Source organism: Diorhabda sublineata, chromosome 4 (genome assembly GCF_026230105.1).
Source record: "Diorhabda sublineata isolate icDioSubl1.1 chromosome 4, icDioSubl1.1, whole genome shotgun sequence".
Taxonomy (NCBI): domain Eukaryota; kingdom Metazoa; phylum Arthropoda; class Insecta; order Coleoptera; family Chrysomelidae; genus Diorhabda; species Diorhabda sublineata.
The window spans coordinates 6,079,451-6,101,118 of record NC_079477.1 but is presented as its reverse complement, the minus strand read 5'-3'; the positions used below and the strand labels follow the sequence as shown (position 1 = coordinate 6,101,118).

The window sequence follows — 21,668 nt, the reverse complement described above, 5'->3', positions numbered from 1 at the left end:
ACAACTATTTCTTGAAAACCTGCTAGTGTCGCGAGCATTCCGACAAATTTGCCTTGTTGACTCTAGAGAATTCAAAGGTGTAGGGTGAAAATAGAATAAATTTGGAAGGTATTTTGAGCTTTAATGCTGTTTGCTATCTAATTTATAGTATTCGTCTTGTGGTTTGATAATAGTTAAGCTCGTATGTTATTTTGGATTTCCAAAAGAATTTTATCATCATAATAATCGAAGTCTCAGCATAGGCTACATTTTCCTATGATTAAAACAATTCCATGTTTAGTGTTCATTTAGCATTGGATTTCAATCGGGTCAGTCATTTCATCACTTCAAATTCATTGTAACAATTTGTGTATTTATCATTGTATGTTAAGCTAAACAATTCGATTTGTGTAGGTTCGTTGATTATTGTTTGCTATATTCACATATCATTTTATTCAAATAAATTTTGAAATATTTGGTTAAAACCCAATTTTGAGTAAAACTTTTTGTTTTATCTCAGTCTAGGAAAGTCTATGCAAACTTATTTAGATTCCTTTTTAGCTTTGAAAGGACTGTAAATTTCTATAATTTGTAACCTTACTTCCCTGGCTGAAGACTCTTCCTCAGGAAGTGATATTCGGCATCAGTTAAAGTATATAAATAACTGGTATTTAGATGGGGTGAATAATTAATATTAAATTGGACGCAACCAGCTTTATAACGAATGAAGTTAAAATAATAGAAAAAAGTGGAAACACCTTATGAATTGAATTAATAAAAACTAAGCAAACTATCCCTCTGAATACGATTCTTCAAATTAATATTTATTTCTGTGAACAATAAAAGAAGTTCCAGCTACAAATAGATTTATTAAAAAACATATATAATAAATTCGCATCAATTGTGTATCCAAAAGAACACAACTAATAAAAGAAGTTATAAATTAAAAACAACTTACATTTCTATATATTAAATATAAGACTGGGACTTATCTTTGGAAAGTAAGGATTGTTGCAGCTCTCAACTTTCCAGTTGTTAGAGTTGAATTTAATGAGATGGTGGTGTACCGGTTGAGTCCTTTGTGAGGTTGAACTCAAACCTGGCAGCTGTAGAACTGCGGAAAAACATAAGAAAGGGAACGGGAATACAAATAGGAATTACTAAAGAAGGAACGAGTAGATAGAACAGATTTAAATAAGAAGGAGTTCTAACATATAAAACTGAATTTATATTTTTCTAGAATATAACCAAACAGGAATCTGTCGCATTCTATTCGTTCTGGTCCCCAAATAAATAGAAAAAAGGAATTTACACGGAAACTATTATATAAAATTTGTTTGAAAAAAAATGAAATTAATAAATAGAATTGGACTCAACATATTCTCCTCTTAATTGGATACATTTATCACAGCGAAGCTACAACGTCTCTAGAACTTTTAAGCTTTTTTCAGTTGAGGAAAGAGATTATAGTCGGATGGAACCAAATCTGGTGAATAAGGGGGATGTTCCAGTAATTCAAACCCTAAATTACGAATTTTTTGTATGGTAACATGAGATTTGTGTGCAGTGGCGTAGTCCTGAAAAAACAAAACAGCTTTCCGCGCCTTTTCTCTCTAATTTTTTCCCGTAGACGTGGTCAGTAATGTCGAATACTAATCCAGTTATCCAAACAATCAATCATGATTACTCCATAGCAATCCCAAAAAACTGAAGCAAGAACTTTTCCAGCAGATTTTTGGACACGAAACTTCTTAGGTCTTGGAGAGCCAGAGTGTCGCCAATCAATCGATTGTTGCTTCCTTTCTGGATCGTAGGAATTTACCCAAGTCTCATACATAGTAACAATTCGGTTTGAGTCTACATCGTTTTAAAATCGAGGACATATTGAACGCTTCTACCCTTGCATGCTTTTGGTTAACATTCAAACATTCTGGGATCCATTTTGCAGCAATTTTCCTCATGTCCAAATTGACGTGGCTATATGATGAACGTGTTCGTATGAGATATTCAGTGCTTCAGATATCCGTTTTAGCCCAATTCGATATCATGAACCCAAATCATGTCATGAACTGCATCGATATTTTTGGGGACTGACACAGAAACTGGCCTTCCCGATCGGTAATCATCTTCAATGAAAAATTTACCTCTTTTGAAGCTTGCAGTCCAATTTTTCGCGGTCGCATACGAAGGACATTGATCATTAAGGGTATTAAGCATATCTTCGTAAATCTGCTCGATACTCCAATTTTTCGATTTTCACAATTTCGGTGGACAACTCTTCTTTTAATTTATTGCGTAGCTCTGGTTCACTTTTTTGACGTCAAACTTAACACTCACACTTCTAATAAGTTATTGTTTGTTGCTATTGTAACGCAATATTTTGTTTATGCATGGAACTAGTCTAGGCTAACTAGATGTCAATACATCTTCGTATATAGAGGACGAAACTGGAGTTTTATTGTATTATTCGATGGATTGTGAGGACGATAACAAATTAATTTCATCAAAAACTCGAATTTTGAAATAAATAAATCAGAAGTGACTACTGTGCCACAATACGTGAACAAAAGAATACTTATAATGTTTGAGGAAAAACATGCCGACATGTTAAAGATTAACAAAAAATATAAACGAGTAATCGAAGGCGTTACATAAATCTGACAATTAGATTTAATACTCATATAATGGTCACTGCTTCCGTTTTCCGGTAAATATAGAATAGGGAGTAAGTGGTCTCTACTTTTATAATTGGTTGAAGGAATATCGATACACCGAATGTCCGGAACTGTCATTTACTGTAATTAATTCAGAAATGGTCCATAAAATTCTCAACGTTGAATTTCAAAATTGTAAAATGAAAGTACGTCAGATAGGGAATGGCCAGGCAATACTATATATATATATATATATATATATATATATATATATATATATATATATATATATATATATATATATATACTATAACTAGCTCAAATAAGTGTTCATTAATTATTCTTAAAATACCATCGTCAGTTACCTTTAATAATTGATATGCAAATAAAATGTGAATTGATCAATGTTATTAAAAAAGGAATCTTAAAAATTACAAGTTCCCTATCAATATTTATTGTTCTCCCTGGCCCTAAAAACAGCTTCCAATCAGTTTACCATGGATCGAAAAAAATTTTTCACTCGATCGTCTTCGATGCTATCCTATTCTTTAGTGAGCGCAGTTTTGAGGTCCGATTTCATTGCTGGTGCAAGATTTCTAGCCTGGACTATTCTCTAAAGTTTTTCCCATAAATGCTGGATAGGATTTAACGCCGAGCTACGAGTTGGCCAATCCATAACGGCTATATCAGCATCCTGTAAATACTGCAGACGGAACCTGCGGTATCTGGACAGACATAATTCTACATCAGGATGATGTTATCGCCGATGAAACGAACGTACGAAACAACGTGACCCCTTAAAATTTATTATATATTCCAATAAAAACCAAGCAACCGGTTTTGGCTTCTGGGAATTTCCCCCAAAAGCCACGTTTTCTTTTATACAACACTGTGCGAATATTTTTCCAGATCCTCTGTAGACTCGTCCTTCTATGTAGCTACCATGTATGCTTTCGTCTGAAAACAGAATGGAGCCCTATTGTTGGTCAGTATAATTAACGTATTCTCTAGCAAATTGAAGACGGGTTACTCGGTGAGCTAAGGTAAATTTGGAGCCAGAAGCTGATCATTACATCTAAAGGCTAGCTACATTAAGTTTCCTATCGATTGTCCAGCTACTCACAGCCACTACTCGCGTTTCTCTGAGCCTGTTTTCTCAGCGATTTGCTGACAATTATTTGATCATCTCATTCGGATGTGAAACTTTTTCTTCCTGAACCGCGCCTTCAATGAAAGTTACCAGTCTCCTTGTAAGGACCGTGAACTCTGAAAACCATATACTGACTCATATTCGCCGTACTGGCCACTTCTCGCTGACTCTGGCCTTGTCGTCATAGGGTCACCGCTTGTGCATCATTATCACTTGTGTCTATTTTCAGATAGAATTCTTCCTCTTCTTTGTTGTTAACGGAGATGTGTATCCATTGATGGCTAACTGATAGTAATGGGTCAAGTAGATAACTTTTTAAAGGGGATAGTTACCCCTAATTAACACTATTGTAAACAACCATAAAAGGATGGTTACCGGTCATAACATATCGTTGGACTGTTAGAGCAAGAAACAAGCTTTAATATTTTACTAAGAAAAATACAATTTTGTGATCAGTTTTTTTGTCAGTGACTTGTGATTTTAGCGGTGTCGCCAGAGCCGGAACGTGACACCATTATTAACAAACTTTCAAAAATTAGTAATACTAGAAAAATTACCAATATTCTTACGATGTGTAATCAATCTTCTACTTATAAAAATACATATCCCCAAGATTACCAAATATTAGAATCACTTTATCCGGCCTTTCTATGGCTAATGAAGTAAATATTGCAACTGATGGGGTATATTTTGCATGAGAGATTACATATGACAAGTCTTTAGTGATTGACAAAAAATATCAAAGTAAATTTTTCGACCGAAATAGATAAAACTTGGATGCACTATTATTCTCCAGAAATAAAAATACAGTTGACATAATGGACTTTATCCGAGCAACGTTGCTTCAAGAAACTAAAAACCTTGTTTTTTCCATTAAAAAGTCACTTCCGTCAAATCGCCCTGAAAAAATTCATCCTTTATTTTCAATGTATTTTACCCCTGCAAATCAAACCTTTTCTTTTACAATCAACACGATATTCAAAAACCTAATAAAAAAACGGAAATCAGAGTTTATTTCTCAATTAGTCACCTCCTTTTAACAAGTTTTTGACCTCATTTATCTATCTAACTATACAAAATAATCATTCCAAACATAAATAAACAATCTCTAGAGACTTACGATACTATTTCGACCTTGTTAGATTCAACAGATATATCTTTAAAAACGTTGGAAAATGAAATTATGAAAACAAAGTTCGTATATACAAATAAGAAGCTACAGCCACAAATATTTTTGAGTACGATCGATATTAACAAGAAAATTGCGAGTACAATGGTTCTAATTATTAGAGTATCATTCATAATTTTACAGCTATCACAAGAACATCATTATTAAAATTTCACGGAAAGCAATTTTTCAATATCCTATTAATAAATAAATTCAAATATAATTTCCAAACTTTTCTGTCAATCTTAAGTTGTTTACATTGACATAACACTTACCATTACGCATTTCTTTAATTAGATTTTTGAGCAAGTCCTTCTGTTCTGAGGTCTCCACACTTTACACCTTGTCTAATAAATCGTCTTAGTGTCCTGTTGTTCTGCCCGTTTCTTTTTTAATCTCTGTTTACTCATCATCAGTTCGACGTTTTAAGGAGTCTGGCTATACAGAATGACTAATGATATATATGAGGAGATAAATGTGAAACCCTGACTAAACTCGGAACGTTAGAGATTGACAAACCCATTGTTAACAATCTCATGCGTATCAAAACACAGTTGGTATTCATATCGTTGATGTCTTTCTTACATGTATAGCAACAAAGATTTATGGATGGTGGTTTTTGGAAGGAAACTTTCTATCATTGAATATTAAGAGTTTGTATACAGTAGTATGTTTAGAAAGAAATACATAGTAATTCTTTGAGAATTCCAATTGGAGACAAACTTGACGATTATATAATATGAAAATTTGGTGAAACTACTCGATTGATTTAAGGTAGTGTAAGTTTTGTAATATTTCATATTATAGATTATTAGATGATAATTATAGTTATATTTACACAATATAGTCGTCTGCTAAAGTGATGACAGTAAACATCTTCAATAGTTTTGAATGGCAATTATTTATTAGATACTGTTGATTGATGTAGGTCGACCAATATGAAAAGCTTCCTACCTTCCACGATCATTTTTATTCAGCATAGTCTCCTTTTAAGGTTAAACACTTCACTAATGCTATAACCTTTTACCCGCTGATCTGGATATGTAGTCAATCAATTTGAAGTTCAGTTGTCCTGATCATTACATGAAGTTATATATTTTTTCTCAAATGTGGTCAGTTTTTCGCAATTCTTCCTTTTATTTTATTAAGAAATGATGCTCTCCTGTCTTTGTTTTACTTTTTTGAAGATAATGGATGAATAAAATATCTCTTTAACTTGAATTTGACGGTTTTGGTGATCTTTTTCGATAATATCGTAGGTTGTCGAAGTTTCTGGTTGTTTTAAATCTAACGGTAGGAAAAAATGTTCCAGAGTCCTCATATACAATGCATAACTCTTCTTTTATTGTCAAAAACAAATATTTAATAACAGCTAAATACTCATTTTTCTCATTTTCAGTGAAATATTTCCAACAATTGACTTAGACGATTGTCAAACAGAAACTAGGCGACAACAATTTTAAGACATTTGGGTGACACTCGTATACTATCTAATCGTCATCGTTTTAACCGTAATACCATCGTTCTCTAAATTCCATAATTTCAGCAGTATTAATATACTGTTAATTATGTGCTTATCAAAAATGTAGCTTTATTGTTCTTCTAAACGCAGATTTAATAATTTAATAGTAAGCAAATTTCTAAAATAGTAACATAAAGTTATAACGTAAACATAATAGCTTTGGGTTCACGCTAAATTATCGAGTTCTCCCTCAAATTTTATCGATTTCTAAGAAGGTTGCATGTTTGATACAGTTAATTCAAACGTTGTCATAATAAACGTATCATTATTCTCTTCGAATAAAAGCGGGTAAATTTTCATTCATTTCACTCCTTTCTCGTCCATTCTTACTTCCAAAAGATGTTTCTATATTTATTTTTATCTTATTTTCAGGTTCACACACAAATGAACTCTTCAATATTCTAAATAATACAATATTGATTTTAGGCCAAAAATATTTTCTTGGTAACACAGTAAAGTTGTTATACATTAGTGAACAGAGTATTATAAAAAAATGACACTTTAGTTTTTAATCCAGCTTCTGGATATATTGGATATAAATGTATTCCAGTGTAACTTTTGAATTTGAGTTAAAAAAGTTAAAGTTAAAAAAGCTCGAGATATTGTGCCCACATACAATTGACAATTTATTGATAAATACACACACCCAAATTGTGGCAGACAGAAGACAGGTTGTTCCATCTTAGCACAGCCATCTCCGTTTAACAGTTTTTGGCTGAAAATGACAAGACAGCGAATAACTTATTCGAACAGAAGATGTCAACCAAATGTATTAGTTTCAATAAAGAGTATTTTCAATGATTCTTCTCGTACATTGGTTCATAGTGTTTAATATTTGACCCTTATGGGGCTGTTAGAACAATTTTTTTGTTTATACTTTTTATAGTATTGAGACAACCATCACTCCTTACATTCCTGATTTTTTTGAGGAAACGGGACAAACAAAACCTTTATGAGCCTTATTTGGTTCTACTATAAATGTGGTTTGGTTGGAAGAAAATCGCAACAACGTCTTTTTTAGATTTTGGAATAATTCTTCTTGTTGATTACTATACTGTTTCTATTATTAACAATGCTAGCACTTCTATTCTCTTCCAGTTTGTGTATCTTGAATTTTGATTATTTGCCTATTTAAAAATACCTATTTGGTTGATTACAACAAAGCGGTGAATATGTCGTCAACGTAATTAATATTAACAATAATTGATCTTCAATATTCCAATAACTACAAATGGCACAGTGAAAGAGATGTTTCTGGAAGCAATTGGCTATTACTATATTCTTTGCAAGGTACTTCTATACTTCTACCATGTTCTGGAATATCCAAAGGTAAATATGAAGCAGGAGATCACAGAATTTGGATTGAATATCAGATATACGTGGCCAGCGATAGGAGACAATTCATGAGGTATAAAGTATATTTTTTGAAACGAAATTGTTGATAGTGTTATCATTAGTGTGATAATTCTGTTAGAATAATGATTCAAATGTTAGTTTATTAACTTGACGCGACTCAGCTGCGAAACTTTACAATATCAACTTTACAATTTGATGAAAACAGAACAGAGTATGATAATACAGCTTCAAAAAAAAGAATAACAAGAATAAATTTCATATTTTAATTAATTGGGAAATAATAATTATTAAAATTTAATAAATCAAATCCCCTTCGATTTATGCAGTTACGTTTTGTAGGCTCTATTTTATAATAGTAACAGAATTGCCAGTTGATAAATGGAACAAATACAAGGTAATGATAACAACTTATATTCTGTTTGAAAATAAAATTTTGCAGAATTAAGTAAGAAGGTATCGTGAACGAATCACATGTAGATTGAAGTAGGACTCAAACATTTCTGCATAAGCACTTGACAACAATTTATCAGATCTGTCAATGATCACAGTTACAAATTTATCATTCAACAATTAAATTACTATATTTGTAATCTTATTATAGAAGCTTGGAAATGATAGACAACTCATTATTTTTTCTAATGAAATAAGATAAGAATTACACAGTTTGACTTAAAAACTCCGTTTTCACTAATTAACACAATACTCCAATTAAATTCTTGGAACTTTTGCGTCTCTTTTCTCATTAGAAATACTTCATTTGTCGTGTCTAATCAGATTATGAATTTTAGTTAGCATTTGTCGAGTTGAGGCTACAATTCACATTCGGAGATAATGAAAAAAGTGGAAAGTTACCAAAATTGACGAGAAATGCTGATTAAATTGAAAGACTTTTCATAATGTTTACCACTTCTCTGCAAAGATTTGCGTAATTATAATATAATCCGTATAACTGAATAGTAACAATTTCTACTTAGAATATAAGGTGTAATAGAAGAATACTGTTAAATATTTAATAAAAAAATGACATGCAATTTGAGTTAATATCCTCCAAGGTATTGCTTTTGGATGTTGGTGTACTTGTTATAAAGTTTATAATTGACTGGAACCTTTATTGGAATGTTTTCCAGAATGTCTTTCATTTATTTCAATATTGAGAATGGTTTCAAACTTTCCCTTTAAAGCAAATTTTTCATTTTCAGAAAGATCCAAATTTCACGAGATGCTGATTCCAATGGCCAATACTCGCACATTTTCATGTTTTTTTTTATGTCGAAAGACGCTCCGATCATTTCACGTTTAACTGACCTAGTTCCATTTTTAATTCGTCATAATATTTCATATTAGATTGGGAATCGACAGTTTGATAGAAAATCATTATTTTCATAATTTCTGGTAGAATAAATGTTATTACAATGAAGCTAGAATTTATATTCAAATTTTTGTTTACTTATATTCTTCGTCTCTTGTTGGAAGAAGACAAATTTTTCTGTATCAACTATACTCATCACACCTTCTTCAGGACAATATCATTCTTTGAAAATATTTTCAAATGTAGATAAAATTATAAATATTTCCTCGTCTTATATTAAGTGAAGTATTTGAATCTGATTATCTCATGAACAATCCCTGAAATAATTTTATCCAAATCTACATTCCATTGTTAAATTTATGTAAGGTATTCACTATTGCTCAGTCAGAGGACGAACCAACAGGAGTTTTCTAAATTACTTATAATTTAAATACTTAGTTCAATTTAAAAACAAAATTACAGTAATTGAATACATAAGGTTCGTAATTCAAATATTATCAACAATACTCTAAATCTGCGATTTTTTCTCAATTCTCATACATTTTTAGACGTTTTATAAATGGTAGAGACATGGCAATTTAAATTTTTCACTTCATATCTGGCAGTTTATTATCATTACTTATGTGGTTTTTTGGTATAATATATTTCGTGACATAATTTGTGCTAGTGCCTGAAACGGCTTAGAATAAAGGCGAAGATGAAGTTTAGATCATTTTTCTTGCAGATAAAAACAATAATATTAATAGATGATTTTTTTGACAAGACATTTGTAAAAATGAATTGTGGATATTTCAATTTAATAAAAAATATTTTTCTATTCAAATAATGTTGTGAGATTAAAATTCTATTAGTCTCATGACTACATAATTTTTACCTGATTTTTATTATTACTTAATATGGAAGAATAAACTCTGCCGAATATGTTATAATACTAAGATATTTTTCACAACACACACAGTTAAATGATTCTGAAAATCACAACAGTAGAACATGGGTACAGAGAGATATCATACTTCACCGATGTTCTTCACTTCACTTCACATAGATCACCGATGGTTAAAGATATGCTTCAAACAAATTGATATCTCCCAGAAGTGATAATACATAGCTTCTCCGCAGCCCAAACTTACCGTATTTTTTCTTTATTAACAGTCTAGTCTACGTGATTGAACAAAGCATAATTAAAAGACATTTGTCAAGAAAAGGGAGATACACCCGATTATTATATAATTGTTCAAATTCAATACGTTTTCTAGTAATACTGAAATTCAGGGCGCACGCTGTATAAGATTTCAGTATTCAAACATTCAATTATATAGTAGAATTTCACCAATCATAGATAAACATACATAACAAATTTTTATATTGATAATAGAGATAAATATTTTTCCGCAGAAAAACATTTAATTTCTCTTTTATTGACAAAATAATATCGTATTCATTAAATATTGTTTGATGTTCAATAGATCCAAGAGAAAATCCAAAATTTGATTCTACTGAAATCTTGTTCAGAATCCTCCATTTTTTTTCCAGAGATAATGAACTCGCCTCGATAAAAAACTTTCACAGTCTATTGTGATAAAACATATAAACTCGTCATTTTCAGTTGTAAAGGTAGATCTAACAATGAATGAAATTCGTTACAATTTTTATTCAAATGACAAGCTAATAACCTCTGAATTATCATCATTTACATAATTTCTTATAAATCTACTTTTGAGGTCTAAAACTTTATATATTAAATTGTTAATTTAATTTTCAGAAGGAGTCTGGAATCAGAGGAGATCAATCGCGTGCAAATGGGTAAGTTTTTATAAGACATAATAAATTGATTACGTGACTATGATCCTTTAGATATAAAACGCTTTTCATGCTCTTCATCTTTGAAGTATCGAATCAAAAATTCATTGATACTGAGACGTGTAAATAATGTAGAAAAATAAAAATGCTTTGAGCAGAAAATTCTGCAGTTAATGTAACAATACGAATTCTTTTTGCGTTATTTTTTTATGCATTATTATTTTGTGCTTAAGGTATAACCAAAATGATTTTTCCGTTACAAATCAACACTTTAGACAGCGACGCATGGACAATCCAAAGATTTCTCAAACTTCTCTAACTGTTCTCTTACTCTAAATTGAAGCATCAACAGAATTATATAGGGGATATTTACCACAAGGAATGACCAATTTACCTTTTTTCATTCAATATCATACGAATGCATTGAGTTGAAACATGATATCCAAAACTTGAAACAAAACGATAATGATAAAACACATATTTATCACATACGTAGTACAAATATCTTAATCTGTTTCGTACTTATTTTGTTGTTCATCAGAAGTTTGATGGCATATAATATTTAGGTATGTAGTAGCAATTGCAGGCGAGATATCTATAAATTTTTACACTTTGTATCCTGTAGGTATAGTCCCAAGTAGAAATGGTGATAATTAAGAATTTGAATTTCAACCGATATATATTTTTAGAGTAAGATATAATTACCTTTGTAAATTATTGAGACTACCATACAATCATGAATGATGTTCCAAAAATAGTTAAGCAAATAGAACATACAATTTTTTGAAAGGAAGGTTTTGCCGCTCTTTTAATAATCCATTTCCCATTTTTAACCTAATTATTCCATTAAATTTAAACAAGTGAAGTTAATAACAGTGATATAAGATACCTTGGATTATCAATCATGATGTTTGTAGTTCCGTTATTTTATAATAGGTAAGTTTGGCAAAATTCGAATATCAATTATTTGGTTACTTCAAATAAAACACCATGTATATTTTAAATGGATTTAATAGCACTAATAAATTTCCATCAAAGTATATATGCTGTCTATACTATCTCTAACCGTATTGAGTTTTTCTGCAGTCGATTAACAATAATGTATTGTAATATTAGTGTGTTTATCAAGTCTGTTGTTGTCAATCATTTGGAGATTTGCTACTTTAAACCTGTCATTAATTTTATTTTAACGATAATACTTCGTAGTGACATTCTAAAAGAGGGAACAATATTCTTTTTACATAAAAATGTCCTGAAGAAGATCATCCGATAACCTTTGAAACGGTGTTGTAACTCTTTATGCTACATCTAGTGCTGCTTCTACGGAGTAAAAGAATTCAATGACAGATACCACCGTCGAAGACAGTCAATAATTGAGGTTAGGTTAGGTCAGTAGTTGAGAATCCGAGTAAAGCACCTGAAAAACTGCCAGAATACAGGTATAAATTAATGCATCTTTATTATATAGAGATACAAATGTATGTAAACAGCGACGACAGAATAGGCTACTCATGGGCCCTTGATCGAGTCTCAGAGGAAGAAATGTTTTCAAATTAGAATTTTAGTAATTATAACTTTTATTATGAAACTGGAATCAAGCAAGCAAGTCAAAATCGTTGAACCATAAATGTGTTCGTTGAGATCGTCAAGAATCACGTGATAATTGCCAATAATCACTTAAATGGGCAAACATTTCTAAGCTTCTTGAAAATAGCGCAGAAATTATTTGAAATGTTTGCTTTATACGTTCACGTAATTTCAGAAATGCAGTAATAGAAGCATCACAACAGTTAACGTAGAGTACGATTTTAAGTTAACAGGATCTCTGGAATTACTTAATTCTCGATGCTCACTTCACATACTGTGTTTGTTCAAAATATGTAGCTAACTTACATTCCCTGAATTTGTGCTTTATTCTCATTATATGCAAACGATGCCATGAAGCAATTTGATATTATCATGAAATTAAATTTATAATATACAGAAAACTTATTGAATAACTTCGCTTGTTTAAATAGGAATTTTAACAATAATTTTGATTACAAATTTTGGTTTTGAATTTAAACCTCACAAATCTCACAAACATTTGAACGTTTTATTCATACAATGTTATCCAAAACTATTTACAAAATTTCTATTTTCTACGCTCGGTAAAATAAACAAAAAGTTATTATTTTACCAAAATTGACACAAGAAGGCTCTTTTCTCAATAAAATAAAAACTTTTGTCAGCATATTTTACGTTCGTATGGTTTTATCTAGTCAAATAGAATACATAAATCAAATATTTCAATAATGTAAGACTTGAATATATTCAGAAGCAATAAATCTACTTGAACTTCGTCTTAATTGCGTAATAATGTTTTCCAATTGAGAGTCGGAGTAATAAGATCTGAAGCCAAAACGTAGAAATAGAATGATCAAAGGGGGAGAACGAATAGCTGGAGGTTGCATTTGGGATAAGACAAAATGTTATGGCAACTGTTTTATGTAATATTTTAGATGTGATAAAGTTATAACAGAAATCGGACGGATTACAGTAATAATCAGCTAATGACGAAATAATTTTCCCAAAATATTGAATTGGGCAGAAATAATAGTGAGGATGGCAAATATCAGCTCTGCTTTCCATAAACTATCACTTTTTCTAAAAAATTTTGTTTTTAATTGAGAGGTACTTGGATCCAAAAAATTTACAAAATTTCTTCACATCTCATGTGGAATTCTAGATATCTAACCGCGGGATAAGTTGGTTGGACTTGATCGATGCTTCCCATAAGATTAGCCAGAAATCAATGCTATTTCTCCGCTCATTTCTCCTGAGCTTTGTCGAGCTCAGTATGGTCGATCTTTTCTGTCGATAAATGGATCTTCTTTCTTCTGCTAACAGTCCAATGGTCAGCATTCTTGCAATGACATATTGCGTCCTCGAACACGGCGCGGAATGCGCTGGTAACTCTTAGGGCACTCAACCGATAAACCGAAGCTACTTTCGTGATTCCTGTTTCTGCAATACGTCGGCCTAGATTGAATGCCATATGTGATCATCGATATGACCACCAACGACAACAATTTTCAATTTATATTTACATTTGCATACAAACGATCCAACAGCTCTATGTAGTATTCGCTATTGATTGTCTCTCCCGTTTGGAGATAGTCGGAGAACAATATTCAATGTGTATCCCAAAATACTGAAGCCACAACCTACCCAGTTGACTGTTGTGCCTTTGGACGCTTCGAACTTGGTTCACCGGCTTCAGTACACTCAGATGATGATCGTATTGATTTCGGAGTGAAGTGATGGATTCATTTTCATATTAATTTTCAAATCTGATTTCTTACGTGTAAACATGGTCAAAAACTGCTCTGAATCATCAACACGTTGTTGTTTTTGATCCGCTGTGAGTAAACGCGGCACCCACTTTAAAAAAAGCTTTGTCATTGTCAAATGTTCATGCATAATTGTAAACACACTGCCTTGTGATATCTTTATGGCCTCAGCTGTCTTACGCAATTTCAATTTACGATTAGATATAATCAATTTGTGGAATTTCTTGATGTTTTCTGGAGTAACCACCTCAATTGGACGACCAGAACGTTCACCATCATTGGTATCTTTACGACCACGTTTAAATTCAGTAAACCAATAGCAAATGAGTCTTTTTAATGGAACAGAGTCCAGATAACACTTTTGAAGTCATTGATGAGCTTGTACAGTTTTTTTCATCAAGAAGCAATGATAAATTAACACACGAAATTGTTTCAAATCCGTTGTTTTGAGAAAAACAAAAGTAGCTTTACTTAAATGGCTGTCATTTTTCCTGAACTAATCCAAATGTCATGAAATTTTACACAAAGTCTTTTGAAAGTACTTCATTTGACACTGGCAGCGTCATCTGAGTGTCGGTTACACGACTTATTGATTGATGTTATATGTGCGAGACTTGAATTTGTTAAGAGAACATGTGAGGTAGTGGAGGCAAATATGGCCCACCTTAATATATATTTTTTTTATTAAAACTATGATGTTTGGTCGGACAATTTTTATCAATATAATATGTCAGTATGTAGATATAAATATATATATATATATATATATATATATATATATATATATATATATAATGGTAAGAAATGATTCACAGTAGAGTTATATGCAATACTTCATTGTATTACACTTGGGCCATATTACACATCTGGTCGGATTATATGGCCCACAGTAAAAATCTTAAAAATATTGATGTCGTTTTAATATATTTAAGATGAGATTACAACATATTAAACTAATTCTAATTCATAAAAATATAGAAAGGAAACATTCAACAGCATTGGAACTCTTCATTGTCGTTAAGCTCAAGACCAACGCATTTCTTGTGATACCAAGTAAAATATTTTGAACACATATCAAGTTGGTCTTCTGTTTCACAAGCTGCACATAACCATGACTCCTGTGTAGCTTGATTACATGTGGACTGTGGGATCGAACTTCGTTGTTTGGAAGTTGACGGAACTGAAAGTTTCGAAGCTGGATATTGTCTAGTTGCTTGGACAAGTCCCTCCATGAAGAGGCTTTTTGTTACTTGCTGCGCTTTATAATTTAACGCCTGTCGCCAAACCCTAGTCTCTCCAACATTGTCTTAGTTGGAGAAGATTGTTGAGGAATTGGTTTGCTTCTTCTAATTAAAGTCGCCAGTTGGACACTTTCATCGTCTGAACTCGAAAGACTTTCATTTATTTCATGGGGCAAGGGTCTTTGTGTTTATAAAGAAGGTGCGAATGCGGCATCAGGTATTGCGTCAGGATTTAGAGGAAACAATCCTGTAGCTCCAAATCCGCTCACAATATTTTCCTGCTTCATACACTTGGGCCAAACACGGGAAAATATTATGTTGAACCTACTCTTGTTCAGGCTTCTTTGTGGGTATCCCAGTACCTCAAAAGTTCCTGATTCCAGTTTGCTTCAAAAGAGCGAAATACAGCCTTATCCAATGGCTTGAGCTCGTGCGTTGTATTTGAAAGCAAACAGAATAAAGTGATACCAAGAGACTCTGCTGTTTCAGCAATGGTAAAATCTAAATGGCTTGTAGCTCCATCAAACACAAGCAGTGTAGACCCGTTCGATTTATACTGAGCAAATTGTCTTAGAAAGTTGTTTCGTCATAAAACCTATAGGTGCCATTTTTACCAGAGTACGATTGTTACATTTTCGGCGTGTTCAGACGCAATCATATGAACCCGCCATACTCCTCTCTCGGACAGAACGCACTGTTGATGGTGTATGGTGAGGCGGCAGCCTTTCTCGTCTATGTTGTATATATTTTGGAGTTTATCCTTAATATTAAATGTTGTCATAAGTTCGGTTATCTTGGTGAAGAAGTCGCTCACGACTGCCTTGTTAAGTTTCTGAGCAAAGGCAGAATTCATAGGCTGTACTTTGCGAACGGACAAATCGCCGTTTCTTTTTAAAAACAAAGCAATCCAGTCTTTTTCAGCAAGCTGTTTTTCTTTATTAAACTTATTGGGGATGTGGTTGATATCACAATATCGAAACATTTGATGTCGCACAAGTTTGGGAGTGAGAGGCAATCCAATTTGAGAGTATCGCTTAATCCGTTGCACAAAATTTCTCTCCTGTTCCTGATTTAATATGCTTGAACGACTCAGTTTCTTTTCTAACAAGCCTTGAACTAAATATCGCCGTAACGTGCGTCTTGGTACCTCGAATCGAGAACATACATTTCTTTGAAATTCTCCACTTCTGACAGCTGCTACTGCTTGTTCAAGTTGGTCTTGAGACCAATGCTTGCGCAAGTTTTTGCAAATCTTCCCCATCTCAAATCTAAAGCAAACAAAAGAAATAGAAAACAGTTTTAAGGTAATACATTCCACTAGCGATTATATGGCCCTGGCGGTGAAGACCACAAAATGTTCACCAGGAATTCTTGAATTAGTCAATAATCGAGCGGCGATCATTACATATTACACAGCTAGGAAAATTTATGTAACAGTTATTGGAAACCCACCCTATTCGCCTCATTTGGCAATGCTATATTCAGGTTGCTCTTTAACCTAAAGAAACATTTACGTGGTCGACGTTTCACAGCGGAGATAGCAATTCATCATTTTATTATGGATTCTTTGGTTACAAAACTACATTGATGTAAATTGTGACTACTTTGTACGTAAATAAAATGAATATTCTGAAAAGACTTTTAGTTTTTCTTGTATCTCAAAATATATATCGTCACCTTCGTCTATCGTATCCATCCCCAATTATAAACCTAAGAACTAAAGCAGATTTTAATGAATAAATTCACACGCATCTGGCAAGAAAGTGAAAGGGTGTTTTGCGAATTATAGAGAATTGATATAAGATCTTATTTTGGATCTGGAAGCGAACGCTTTGTTAGGAACTCGTCTTAAATGGATCGCACAAGCGAAACTGAGATAAACGTATTTAACCGCCCCAAAAATCATATCAAAACAGTTGAATAAGAGAAGGTGAAGGATGAATGAAAATTATTTCACATATTTAGTAGTTCTTTATGGTGTCATTGTCATTTGATAAAAATAGGTTTTCTTATACTTCCTTTCAACAACATTTGTATTCCTATTTATGGCGTTATTCAGCTCTTTTTATTCCATTTCTACCATCAATTCGTAGATTTTCAAACCACTTTTGAGTTTTCTTATCGACTTTTCATATATTCCACATTCATATTTCTTGTTCTATGTGATGTTTTTTTTCTATCTCTTGCGTTAGACTGTCTTCTATCTCTTCTGTTGTTTCAGTTTCTTCTTCTTATTTTAAATTTCGGTTACAAAGTCAGTAAATAGTTTGAACCCTTTCTAGCTTATAGGTCTGCTACTATAACCATCTTAGTGAGATCATGTTTGTTGTTGTTGAAAAAAGTGCAAATAAAGCTCAAGAAAGTTGGCACAATCACAAATCTTAACTAGTCTGAAGCTGAAGAGGTTTATTCTTCAAACTTTGCGTTAACAAAAAAATGCCAGTAAAGATTCGACAAGAATTAAAAACTTACACAAGGGTTTCAGTGTTAAGACTGTCTCTAAAATTGGAAGATTCAAATGATTGATGTAAATGAAATCTTCTCACTTTGATTTACTTTTATTGTCATGAAATAAATATAGCTAAAGACTGAAAGTCTGTAATTTACAATGGAATAGAAAAAACAATAAGCAGTTTACGTCAAACTGAAATCCAGTGATAAATGGGACGTTTCTGTAATCCTGAGAGTGTTTTAAAAACACCCAGCTTTATCTCAATCATGTTTCCACAGAATTCAGAGAAAACCGTTGGCATTCCAGAACTATATTAATATTCACAATACTGATCTATAAAAAGTATATCTACCTCACATAGCGCATAGAAGGTTTTCTTAGGACTGTTCAGATGTCTTAGTTTGTATCTCCCGCCTCCGATAATAAATTGCAGAAGAAGCGAGAAAGAATAGTTATTTGTATGCCAAGAACTGAAACATTTTATTTATTGAACAATATAATGTACTTAATAATATTTGCAATGTCAATATTAATTTATTAATTATTTTCAAAAAGTAATGTTGATTGTACCTCCAGGACAATTATTAATATTTATTGAATTGTATGCAGATGGAATATGTATATTTCTACTAGATGTTGATGGTATCTCTGTAGATGTGTTTGTGATTTCTATACAATTTGTAGATGTGTTTGTGTCTTCGATAAAATTTGTTGATTGCTTCATATTTGTAGTGGAAGAAAGTATTCTGTCTCTTAGCAATTTCAAGCTTGTTTGTTATTGACTCCCGAAAGTGTTTTGCAGTACGGAACTGTCACTTTCACTACATGGAACACTAAAAACACAAATTTCGGTATGTAAATTAATACAGAACGAATAATTTTCAGATAGCGTCGTCTAAAAAAATAACCTGTAGAAATTAACGTAAGCCACTCATTAAGTGAGTGAACCACTGAAGTCTTAATATAAACATTCCAAACACCATTTTTCAAATTAATTGACTTGAATTGACTCCTGTAGTCGGGCTATAACTACTACAATTAATTTTAAATGGTCAAAAATGAACCACAAATAAATTTTAATTGTAAATACGTTGTACAGAAATTAAAATATCAAATTTGGTCGGATTATATGATTTGCTGAATAGTCCAAAAAGAGTTGTTACGTGAGTTGTTTAACTTAATACACAACTTTGGAAAAACTATTTATTAACAAAAAATATAAATAAACAAAGTGGTTTCAAATAATTTGACTACCGTTCTCGATGGATGTTTCTATTATATCTGGCCCTGCAAGCCAGTTTATTCCCTCTTAAATACTGATTCTTTTCTATAGAAAGGCTACAATTGATTATATTTATTGTCGTCACGTTATATTAAGAAAAAGTGATTTGGTAAGTTAATGGAACTTCAAGTGTCTAAGGCACATGTGGAAACGCTTATGAATACATTGAGAACGGTCAGTCTACAATAAATTTTACAATACAAAACTAATACAATAATAAGTAGGTAGATTTATTATTCTTCACAGTCACAGTAATATAAGACTGAAAATTAGGTAAATGGGGCATAAAATAAGAAGATCTTAAATGGTTCCCATCAGGAGTGGTGAGATAATTCGTGAGAGAAGTTTTTGCTGTAAGCTCTTGTTCATACGAAAGTAACAAAAACGAGAAGTTTGAAAAATCTCAATAATAACTAATTTGTTCATTTACAATGAAAACGAAAACCGTCTTTTTTATTTCCAGACATCCTGGTGACAATCCGTTTTACAGCAACATTGACAGTATGCCGGACATTCGACCAATTCGGAGAAAGTCCATTCCCTTGGTATCTGATTTGGTAAGTGATTCAGTATGAAACGTAAAATTTTTTCATAAATAACTGAATATTAATTTTATGTCGGTGATCAAGTATACTAATTGTCGTTTCAAAGTTCAAATACGGTTTTATCCCATAATATAAATTTAGACTTAATACTAGAACATACGATGATTAAACTTTATAAAGCAATATAAGTTTTGACAGTTATACTATTTAAACTTAAATTAATAGCTAACGCAATCATTATTTCAAATTTCAAAGATGTAAATATAAAAGACGGAAACGGAACTAAGTTTATTGTTTTCAACTCTACCATATTGATTTCCAGGTGAAATAATAGTTTAGTAGTGAGCGTGGGCAAATCATTTATTTCTACTAAATAATTTCAAATCTTGAAATATAACACAAGTTATCCCTAATTTTTGATTAATTGATATAATCAATAAATCAAAAATTAGCAATATGTGCGAAACGAAAGGGAATTTCATGAGAAACATACGAGAATTGATTTGATGTAGATTTATGTAGACGTAAAATTACTTTTTTATACAACCCAAATTTCTCACTCATAGCAGCGTGTTCTATAATTTGTTTTACATTCAAACGTGTAATATGAACAATATAAATAATATGAAATCTGAGAATAATTCTTCAGGTTCTTGGTCGACACAATTTTCATCGAAACATGTGAAATATGATGAATTGAATATTAGAATTGCAATTAAACTTCCTTGGAAGTGATTCAAAGAGTTCTCAACTGCACAATGTGGTTATTTAACATAACTTTGAGCTTATAACTTCTAAAAGTGTAAACAATAAATTATTAAAATTGCTTTGTTTATTGAATTTTTTATCATAATATTCCACGAATCAACATTTTACATTACTTCTTTATAAAATATCACTAAATGGTTTAGATGTTGATGGTTTTGAAAAAACAATTAATGATACTCATCGAATATCGTTACTCAATAATATTTAAAATAGTTTACAAAAACATGAACATTTGATCAGTTTATCAGATATGTATAAAATAGGAATACAAAGAGCTCCAGATCCGTATTATATAATAGAAGAAATGTTAGATATACTGGAAGAAGTGATCATTTAGTTTTCTTTTGCTACTTTGAATCTGAACAAAAAATATCATTAGTTGAATAGGTCCACCATGAATATTAATTATATTGAAAACAATTTCCTGTGCTTCCAAATTAAATTCATAAAAAGTAGTCATTTAAGGATAAATTTGTTGGGCATTTGTTATACTTGAAAGTACATAAGGAGCATTTTTATAGTTCACATTATTATTATAAAAAAAGTTTATTGAGATAAACGAACAGACTTCCTACTTAATTCCACAATAATTTGATACATTGCACTTTCTCAATCGTAAAGAGTTTTATGATAAAATTCACGATGAAATAGTTTATATCCATGAAAAACAGCTTCAAGATACATCTAAACCTTTATTGTCATATTTGTTGAAAGCACGCGTGGGAACAATCGAGAATTTTATGTGAAAATATTAAATTTAAAGTATTTTTTTTACTTAAAACTGAGAAAATGAAATAATACCAAGAGACTTTCCATGGTTTTAAATATAAAACAAGGAATCGTCTCGATTCCCAATTTTATTCATGGACCTAATATCATTTTGATACAAAGATCTCTTATAATTGAAACCGTATTGAAACTAGAAAATCTAATTTTTATATTACCACAAAAAATCTATGAAAATTTGGTTAATAAAATTAAATTATCCACATTCAACTGAATATTTCAGTGTGACAATTAGTATACAATTCATATTTATGTAGGTACGTCTAAAAAATGCTTGTATGAATTTCCAATCACGTGTATCAATGTATAAATTAAATCGAAAAG

General features: G+C 31.5%; 1 protein-coding gene across 1 annotated transcript in view; it reads left to right on the top strand.

The window, feature by feature from the left end:
* Nucleotides 1–21,668, top strand: part of LOC130442345 (protein unc-13 homolog A) — a 194,818-nt gene that overhangs the window by 66,308 nt on the left and 106,842 nt on the right. The window contains exons 4-5 of the mRNA XM_056776375.1: nucleotides 10,901–10,941; nucleotides 19,709–19,802. Coding sequence (XP_056632353.1) covers nucleotides 10,901–10,941; nucleotides 19,709–19,802 — 135 coding nt within the window. The remainder of the gene's footprint in view (nucleotides 1–10,900; nucleotides 10,942–19,708; nucleotides 19,803–21,668) is intronic.